Source organism: Melospiza melodia, chromosome 12, assembly GCF_035770615.1.
Source record: "Melospiza melodia melodia isolate bMelMel2 chromosome 12, bMelMel2.pri, whole genome shotgun sequence".
Lineage (NCBI taxonomy): Eukaryota > Metazoa > Chordata > Aves > Passeriformes > Passerellidae > Melospiza > Melospiza melodia.
This window is the reverse complement of record NC_086205.1, coordinates 26936420-26947027: the sequence shown is the minus strand read 5'-3', so window position 1 is coordinate 26947027 and position 10608 is coordinate 26936420. Positions and strand designations below refer to the sequence as shown.

The 10608-nt window shown below is 45.4% G+C and overlaps 1 protein-coding gene across 1 annotated transcript in view; it reads left to right on the top strand.

The window, feature by feature from the left end:
• The first annotated feature begins 9640 nt into the window (after positions 1-9640).
• LOC134423900 (schwannomin-interacting protein 1) overlaps positions 9641-10608 on the top strand; it is an 84260-nt gene continuing 83292 nt past the window's right edge. Inside the window, exon 1 of the mRNA XM_063167410.1 lies at positions 9641-9664. Coding sequence (XP_063023480.1) covers positions 9656-9664 — 9 coding nt within the window. The 5' untranslated portion in view covers positions 9641-9655. The remainder of the gene's footprint in view (positions 9665-10608) is intronic.

Here is a 10608-nt window from a genome sequence, read left to right as displayed (position 1 = left end):
CTTTAGGTCATTTTTGGGGTCATTCTGGGGTTACTTTGGGTCATTGGGGTCATTTGAAGGTCATTCAAGGTCATTTTGGGGTTACTCTAGGTCATTGGGGTCATTTGAGGTCAATTTTGGTTTTTGAGATTTTTGAGTTCCTGACTGGGGTTACTTTAGGTCATTTTGGGGTCATTCTGGGGTTACTTGAGGTCACTGGGGTCATTTGAAGGTCATTCAAGGTCATTTTGGGGTTACTATAGGTCATTGGGGTCATTTGAGGTCATTTTAAGATTTTGAGATTTTTGAGTTCCAGGCTGGGGTTACTTTAGGTCATTTTTGGGGTCATTCTGGGGTTACTCTAGGTCATTGGGGTCATTTGAAGGTCATTTTGGGGTTACTTCAGGTCATTGGGGTCATTTGAGGTCATTTTAAGATTTTGAGATTTTTGAGTTCCTGACTGGGGTTACTTTAGGTCATTTTTGGGGTCACTTTGGGGTTACTCGAGGTCATTGGGGTCATTTGAAGGTCATTCAAGGTCATTTTGGGGTTACTATAGGTCATTGGGGTCACTTGAGGTCATTTTTGGTTTTTGAGATTTTTGAGTTCCTGACTGGGGTTACTTTAGGTCATTTTGGGGTCATTTTGGGGTTAATTCAGGTCATTGGGGTCATTTGAAGGTCATTCAAGGTCATTTTGGGGTTACTTTAGGTCATTGGGGTCATCCAAGGTCAATTTTGGTTTTTGAGATTTTTGAGTTCCTGACTGGGGTTACTTTAGGTCATTTCAGGGTCATTTTGGGGTGATTTTGGGGTCCCTCGATGTCATTCTCGTCCCCAGTAATCGATGCAGGGCTCAGAGCTTGGCTTTGGTGTTGGTTTTCAGTTTTTATTCTGGCAGCAGAGCTGGGGCAGGGCTGGGCTGGGACTGCCTGGAAACCTCCACAGCCCCGGGGATGCGCTGCGATCTCTGTGCCAGGAGCTCCCTGGGGCTCCCAAAGGGGGAAATGGGAAAAAATGGAAAAATAATGGGCAAAAATAAATAATGGAAAAAATAATGGGGGAGAAAATAATGGGGAAAATAGTGGGGGAAAATAATGGGGGGGAAATGTAATGGGGAAAAAATAATGGGGAAAAAATATCAGGGGAAAAAATGGGGAAAATAATGGGGGGAAAATAATGGGGGGAAAATAATGGGGGGAAAATAATGGGGGGGGAATAATGGGGAAAAAAATGAGGGGGAAATAATGGGAGAAAAACAATGGGGGGAAAAGAAGGGGGAGAAAATAATGGGGGAGAAAATAAGAGGGGGAAATATAATGGGGAAAAATAATAGTGCAAAAATAATGGGGAAAAATAATGGTGGAAAATAATGCAAAAAAATAATGGGGGAAAATAATGGGGGGGGAAATTAGGGGGTGAAAATAAGGGGGGAAAATATAATGGGGGAAAAATAATGGGGAAAAATAACAGGGGAAAAATAACACGGTAAAAAAATGGTGCAGAGAAAATGGGGGAAAATAGTGGGGAAAAATAATGGGGAAAATATAATGGGGAAAAATGACGGGGCAAAAATAATGGGAAAATAACAGGGGGAAAATAATGGGAAGAAATAATGGGAAAATAATAGGGGAAAAATAACGGGGAAAAATAATGGGAGTAAAATAATGGGGGAAAAATAAGGGGGGGAAAATAAGGGGGGGGAAATAAGGGGGGAAAATCAAGGGGGAAAATGGGGAGAAAATGGGGGCGAAAAAAAGGGAGGAAAATAAAGGGGGAAATATAATGGGGCAAAATATAATGGGAAAAATAGTGGGGAAAAGATAATGGGGAAAAGATAACAGGGAAAAGATAATGGGGAAAAAACGGGGGGAAAATAATGGGGGAAAGTAATGGGAAAAATAATGGGGGAAAATAATGGGGAGGAAATAAGGGGGGAAAATAATGGGGGAAAATAATGGGGAAAAATAATGGAGAAAAGATAATGGGGAAAAAATAATGGGGAAAGTAATGGGGGGAAAATAATGGGGAGGGAATAAGGGGGGAAAATAATGGTCAAAAATGGGGAGAAAATAAGGGAGGAAAATAAGGGGGGGAAATATAATGGGGGAAATACAATGGGGAAAAATGGGGAAAAAATAATGGGGAAAATAATGGAGAAAAAAATAATGGAGAAAAAATAATGGGGAAAAAATAATGGGGAAAATAATGGGGGGAAATCAATGGGGGAAATCAATGGGGAAAAATAATGGAGAAAAGATAATGGGGGAAAAATAATGGGGAAAATAATGGGGAAAATAATGGGGGAAGAATAAGGGGGGGAAATAATGGGGGAAAATAATGGGGGAAAATGGGAAAAAGCAAGGGGGGAAATGGACAGAAATGGGGAAAAACTGTGGGGAAATGGAGGAAAGGGGGGAAAGGGGGGTAAAAATAGGGGGACATTTGGGGCGAAATGGGGGGAAAGGGGGAGAAAGGAAAAGCAGGAGGAAGGGGAGGAAAAGGGGGGGTGGGAAAAATGGGGGAGAAATAATGGGGATGGGTTTGGGATTTTTCCAGCCCTGTTTGAATGCAACACTCACAGTGGCAGCCCCAGCCAGGATTCCTTGTCCCTCACGGATCCTCCTCCTCCTCCCCAGCCTTTGGGGTGAATCCTTGTCCTGGTTTGGAGCTCAGCACTCTGCCAGGAGGGCAGGAATGGAAAACCCCAGGAAAATCCCCTGCTCTGTGGCTGTAACTTCGAAATTATGGGGTTTTCAGGCAAAAATGTGGGAAAAGGAACAGCAGCTCTTTACTAGGATGTGTACAATGAGGAAAACAAGCTACAGACCAGGAAAACCATCCCAGTAACAATCCCAACACCTTTTCCCTCCTTTGGGCCGTTCCCCCTTGGGTGCAGCTGTGGGAACAGTGGGATGTCTGGGTTAGAGTGGAACACAGGAAACACCTGCAGGAGGAGAAGGTGGAGGAGAGGGGGACAGAGGGGTTTTTGGGGTTTCCTGGGCTCCCACCTGTCCCGTGTGATGTCCATGACAGGGGTGGCAGCGGGGAGAGGGGTCTGGGTGATCCCTGAGTACCAACACAGGGTGAGGGTCCCTCAGAGTGAGGGTCAGGGGTTGGGGTCCCAGGATTCCCTTAAAGCACTGAGCACAGGGTGAGGGATCAGGGATTGGGGTCCTGGATCTGCCCTAAAGCACCAAGCTGAGGGTCAGGGTCCCTCTGGAGGAAGGAATTAGGAATTGGCGTTTCCTCTAAATCGCTGAGCACAGGGATTGGGGTCAGGGATTGGGGTCCTGGATTTCCCCTAAAGCACCAAACAGAGGGTCAGGGTCCCTCTGGGGAGAGGGGTCAGGGACTGGGGTCCTGGGTTCCCCCCAAGCAGAGGGTGAGGGGTCAGGGATTGGGGTCCTGGGTGTTCCCTAAAGCCCCAAGCTGAGGGTCAGGGTCCCTCTGGAGAGAGGAATTAGAGATTGGGGTCCTGGGTTTCCTCTAAATCGCTGAGCACAGAGATTGGGGTCCCAGGTGTTCCCTACAGCACTGAGCACAGGGATTGGGGTCAGGGACTGGGGCCCTGTGTTCCCCTGAGCACAGGGTGAGGGATCAGGGGTTGGGGCCCTGGATCTGCCCTAAAACACCAAACAAAGGGTCAGGGTCCCTCTGGAGAGAGGGGTCGGGGGTTGGGGCCCTGTGTTCCCCTCGAGGGATCAGGGGTTGGGGTCAGGGATTGGGGTTTTGGGATGTTGAAGACCCCAGACCCTGGAGCTCAGACTCACCCAGAGCAGGAGGAGCAGTGAAGGACAGAGCTCTGGTGTGGCAGGGAATTGTCCCCACAGCAGCAGCCCGGCCCCAAACCCAGCCCTGAGCCCCAAACCCAGCCCTGAGCCCCAAACCCAGCCCTGAGCCCAGCCAAGCCCCCCCATCCCTGCACTGCCCTGGAAAACCCCCAGGAACTGAGATCAGCCCTGGATAAAACCCCAACAAACCCTCGTCACCACCCCAAGCCAAAAAAACCCAACAAATCCTGATCCCCATCCCAAACAAAAAACCCCAACAAATCCTCATCCCAAGAAAAATAAACCCCCAACAAATCCTCATCCCCATCCCAAGCAAAAAACCCCAACAAATCCTCATCCCAAGCAAAATAAACCCCCAACAAATCCTCATCCCCATCCCAAACAAAAAAAAACATTCAACAAATCCTCATCCCCATCCCAAGCAAAAAACAACCCAAGAAATCCTGATCCCCATCCCAAGCAAAAAACCCCAACAAATCCTCATCTTCACCCCAACAAATCCTGATCCCCATCCCAAACCAAAAAAACCCCAACAAATCCCCATCCCCATCTCAAGCCCCAAAAATAAACCCAACAAATCCTCATTTCCATTACAGGCAAAAAATAAAACCCCAACAGATCCTCATCCCCATCCCAAACAAAAAAACCCAACAAATCCTCATCTCCACCCCCAACCAAGAATAAAACCCCAACAAATCCTGATCCCCATCCCAAGCCAAAAAAACCAACCCAACAAATCCGCATTCCCATTGCAAGGAAAAAATTAAAACCCAACAGATCCTCATCTCCATCTCAAGCCAAAAAAACCCCAACAAATCCTGATCCCCATCCCAAACAAGAATAAAACCCCAACAAATCCTCATCTCCATTCCAGGCAAAAAATGAAACCCCAACAAACCCTGATCCCCACCCCAAGCTCACCTTGTGTGCCCTGAGCAGCTTCATTCCATCTCTGAGGAGCAAAAGGGAGCAAAAGCTCCTGGGAGAAAGAAATAAAATAAAAAAATAAAAAAATGGGAAAAAGTAACCTTGCACAGCTGTGGGGGTTTGCACAGGTGGGATCTGGTTCTGGCTCCCCTGGACATGGAAGGAAGGGCAGCACCAAAAATGAGCACAAAAAAAAGGAGAGCAAGGACTGAAGAAGCCACAGAAATGTCCTTTGATACAGGAATTATTCTGTTATTTGACTTTTGCTTTCTCCCAGAAATGCAGCACCAAAGGACAGCAGCACCTCATTCAAATTAAGATTTAAAAATACTGAAGAAGCCCCGCCAATGTCCTTTGATACAGGAATTGATCTGTTATTTACCCATGCTTTTGAACCATCCCTGGTGGTGCTGCCCAGCACCAGCCCCTTTTAATGCAGAATAAAGTGTTTATTTTGAAATAAACCTTCCATGTAAATCCTGGCAGTCTTTGGTACAAGCACGGGTTTCCTCTGCTTCGGTGTCTGTGGGCTGTGAATTTCAAAGCCAGATCATTTTCCTGCCCTGGCTCTCACAGGGGTTTTGTCCTCTGTGGCTTTGGGGGATTTTTGGTGTCACTGTGGCTTTTATCAAACCCCACCAGTGCTGATTCCATCTCTGGTTTGGCCTCAATGATCCAGGCTTGGCAGGCCAGGCTGCTGGGGAGAGGAGAACACAGTTCCCAGAATGGAAATAATCACCAAATAATCATAAAATAATGCCAAATAATCACCAAATAATCACCAAACAATCACCAAACAATTATTGAATAACACCAAACAATAACCAGTCACCAAATAATCACCAAATAGTCACCAAACAATCACCAAATCATCACCAAATAATCACCAAATAACACCAAATAATCACCAAATAATCCCCAAATAATCACTAAATAACATCAAATAACCCCAAATAACACCAAATAATCACCAAATAATCACTAAATAACACCAAATAATCACTAAATAATCACCAAATAATCATAAAATAATGCCAAATAATCACCAAATAATCACCAAACAATCACCAAACAATTACTGAATAACATCAAACAATAACCAGCCACCAAATAATCACCAAATAGTCACCAAACAATCACCAAATCATCACTAAATAATCACTAAATAACCACCAAATAACACCAAATAATCACCAAATAATCACCAAATAATCACTAAATAACCCCAAATAACACCAAATAATCACCAAAACCAGGCAGGACTCCATCAGGGAGCAGGGTTTGCACTGGGAAAGGGCAGATCCCTCACTGGGATTAGTGGAGCTGGTAGAAAATCAGGAATTTCCTGGATAATGTGCCAATGGTTCATTTTTAATCAGGTTTAACTGCCCAATGTGCCAATGGTTCATTTTTAGCCAGGTTTACCTGTCCAATGTGCCAGTGGTTCATTTTTAGCCAGGTTTACCTGCCCCATGTGCCAATGGTTCATTTTTAGCTGGGTTTACCTGTCCAATATGCCAATGGCTCATTTTTAGCCAGGTTTACCTGTCCAATGTGCCAGTGGTTCATTTTTAACCAGGTTTAACTGCCCAATGTGCCAATGGTTCATTTTTAACCAGGTTTACCTGCCCAGTGTGCCAGTGGTTCATTTTTAGCCAGGTTTACCTGTCCAATGTGCCAATGGTTCAGTTTTAGCCAGGTTTACCTACCCAATGTGCCAATGGTTCATTTTAAGCCAGGATTTTTGGGATGTGGATTTGCAGGAGCAGAGCTGGGAGCAGCTCCAGGGCCAAACTGGCTCCTGTCTGCCCAGAATTTCATTTTTTTGGATACTGGGAAGGCAAAACTCAGCATTTCAGAATAAACCTGGGGTCTGGGGCTTTAGTGGGGCTTTGGGGTCCCAGAATGGGGAACACCCTGGGCTGGGAGGGATCCACAGGGATCCAGTGCAGGATCTGCCATGGGGAGTGCCCCAGGAATGCAGGAAAATCCCCCCATTCCATATTTTTGGGATTTTCCATCCCTGAGTCCTGTCCTGAATTCCTGGAGGGATTCCCCTGATCCCAGCCAGGCTCATCCATCAGCGATAATTCCCAATTTTCCTTTGTTTAGACTGATGCAATCTCTGGAATGTTATAAATCAGGAGAGACCATTTATCTCAGTCCCCAGGCACCACTCATGACTAATTAAATCCCATAATTAACTGGAGCAGGCCCCTGAGGAGCAGCAGGAGCACCATTCCCAGACAATGGAAGAGCATTTCCCACTGGATTTGCATGCCCAGGGCTGAGCAGGAGTAAAATAATTCTGTTCTTTTACTATTTGCTCTCCAACATAAAGATTTCATATTTAAACACGATGATTAATTTTTCTAGATGAATCCTGGTTGGATAAAGATTTCATATTTAAATATGATGATTAATGTTTCTAGATGAATTCTGGTTGGATAAAGATTTCATATTTAAATATGATGTTCAGTGTTTCTCGATGAATTCTGGTTGGTTTTCCTAAAGCACCAGAGCCAATGGATACACTCAATTTTCCCAGGGATTTTTCTCTCGGCAGCACCAAAACCCCCAAATATTTTCTGAGTGAACCATGAACATTCCCTGCAGATAATCCCTCACGTTGCCCCGCAAATCTTTGGAGTTTCAGCTCCTGAAATCCCTCTGCTCCTGGAGGAACAGGCTGGGAAGGGCGTTTGACCCAACCTAAGCCATGTCCGTGGGGAGCAGGATGGGATTTGGGAGATTTCCCATTCATTCCTCCCCAGGCTGATGGATGCAAGGCCTGGGTTTGATCTGAGCTCTGTGACAGTCGGGGTTGGGTTTTAAGGGAGCGAGGGCAGCTCCCCCTGGAGAGAAAAATGGATTTTCCAAGAGTTCACTCATCCTGCATGGCACAAGGACACTCAGAATAAACATTTGGGAGGGATTCGAGGAGCTGAAATCCGTAATTCACTGTGAGAGCTCTTGGTTCTTGCTCTGGGATGGAAAAAAAGCACTGGGAAGCTTTAAATGGAGCAAAATCCACAATAAAACTGTTAGAGAATGAACAGACACAAGAGGTGCTGGGCAGGGCAATTAATTAGGGATAATAAAAGGGGCAATGACAGCATCCAAATGAAGGAGGAATTAATGGGAATCTGCATTATCCCTGCTGCTTTTCCTGGGAAAGATGTGCTTTGCATCCCACAGCTCTGCTTGGACTGGGATGGGGGTTTGTGCCTTAAATATTTGGGGTTTGGAACCAAGCCGTTGAAAATCCATCATTGTTTCAAAAAATGTGGAATTTATGGTTGGACCAATAAATATTTCACAGCCTGAACCAGGAACAGTATCCAGGGAAATGCCTCTAAATTGGCCATGGAAGTAGAATAATAATTAAGAAATATTTACTTACAATTATATCCACTCACCCCTTTTTTAAATGCTGTGATTAATTAAATTCCCAGATTTCCTCATAGTCTCTCAGTATATTACACATGGAAATTAATTTTCTCCAACCGCTCATTAAGGACCCCAAGTGCTGCAGATCCCACTTGAATCAGTTACTCCTTACTTTGCATTGGAAATCTTTCCAAAGGCATTTCCTGTGAATTGCAGGGAATTTATAACAGAGAAAATTCTTTTTGTGACATTGGGTTTCATTCAGTAACCAGGCAGGACTGAAGGGGGAATTTCCCAGCACCAAAATTGAGTTCTCAGGAAGCATCCAAAGCCATCTCCAGGTGTTTCCAGGGATAAATCCAGTGTTTTCCAAGTGTTTCAAAGATTTCTGCAGAAATCTTTGCACAAGTTTAGGCTCAGGGCGCTGACAGTGCACCATGAAATGCTTGAAATTACCTCCAGAAAATGGATTTTTGGCAATGTTAGGGAAAGATCCTTTAAGGAATTTGTGCCTGAAGAGCATCATAAACCCCAGTGAAGCCACCTGGATGCAGATTTGGGGTTGGAATTGTGTGTAATAAAATTCCCATCGAGAAGCTGATGGAACGAGCTCTTTGGAGTTGGTGCTGGCAGCTGGGTTTATTTATATGCAGAATATATAATGTAGAATATAGACTCTATAAAATAAAATATATAAAATAGAATCTGTGAAATAGAAATATAAAATAAATATATAATATGTAATATATAACATATAACACATAATATATAATATATATTATATAATATATAATCTATAACATATAACATATAACACATATAACATATAATATATAATGTATAATATATAATACATAATATATAATATATAATATATAATACATAATATATATTATATAATATATATTGTATATTATATAATATATAATATATTATATATTATATATTATATAATATATAATATATTATATATAATCTATAATCTATAATTTATTATATATGATATATTATATATTATATATGATATATGATATATGATACATTATATATTATATATTATATATTATATAATATATAATATATTATATATTATTTATTATGTAGTATATATAATATAATATGGAATATAGAGTATAGAAAATAGACGATATGAAATAAAATACATTAAATAAAATCTATGAAACGGACTATATAAAGTAGGATATGGGATTGCTGTATTTCCGTGCTGCACACACCCAGCCTCGCTGATTCCCCGTCAGACGCTCCTTGCAGGGCTCAGAGCGGCTCCGAAGCGCCCGTAGATCCGAGTTTCGCCATTCCATGGCTGCAGGCCGGGGATGACAGCGGATCCATCCCTGCGCTGGAGCCGTGCCAGCAGTTTCTGCTCTCGCTGCTGTCGCTGCTCGCTCCCGCTCTGGCTCTTCCCATTTTTTTCCCCCTCCCTCTCTCTGAGGTTTTTCTGGTGCCCAACTCCGAGGTTCGCAGCTTCCCCGTCTCCTGCTGTTCCACGGGAGGCAGCGCCGGGAGGAGCCGCGTTCCTGCCTCCTTTTCCTGGGAAACTTCAGCATGCGGCTGGTAAGGGATGGGATTGCTAAAGGAACGGCCCGGGATGGAGCAGCTCCCCGGGATGCAGCTCCGGGATGGAGGGGAAGCTCCGGGATGGAGCTCTGGGATGGAGCGGCTGTGGGATGGAGCATCTCCGAGATGGAGCTCCGGGATGGAGCAACTCCCCGGGATGGAGCAGTGCAGCTCAGGGACGGAGCTCCGGGATGGAGCAGATCTCCGGGATGGAGCAGCTCCCCGGGATGGAGCTCCGGGATGGAGCGGCTCTCCGGGATGGAGCAGCTCCGAGATGGAGCTCCGGGATGGAGCAGCTCCCCGGGATGGAGCATCTCCCCGGGAATAACCGGAGAGGGAATGCCGGGGTGCGGGGTGCCCAGCGGGACAGGGATGTGACACACCAGGGATGAGCAGGCACATTTCCTTAAGGAATTTGGGATCCAGAGGCACTTCTGCCCGGGGAGAAAGCGGCTGGAGCGTTCGCGATGCGATTCCTGACGCGCTGTAAGTTTATTACGGGAATTTACGGGCTGGGCTCTGTGCTCGGGAAGGAGGGAACCATCTCCGGGTGATAACAATTCCGAACAGCGCTTGGAAAACATACCCGAGGATTCTCAGGGCTCTGCCGAGCCGTGGCCGGTGCTGTGGCAGAATTTCCCTGGATTTCACAGCCCTTTTCCTCTTGGTTGTGCCATTATTGGGGCTGTGCTTCCCGGGGGAGCAGCCCGCGGCTCTGAGCCCCGGGATCCCGCAGGGATTTCAGCTCCCAGCGCTGCCAGAGCCGGCGGATCCATGCAGGGCTCCTGAGCCGGAGTTCGGCTGTTTGTCAGCGCGGAAAAGCTCCGGGCTGGGGGCTGGATCCCGGTGAGATCATCCCGGGAACGCTGCGGGACCAGCCCCGCTCTGGCGCTGGGCAGAGCACTGGGATGGATGATCCCGCTCCCGGATTGATTGTGGGG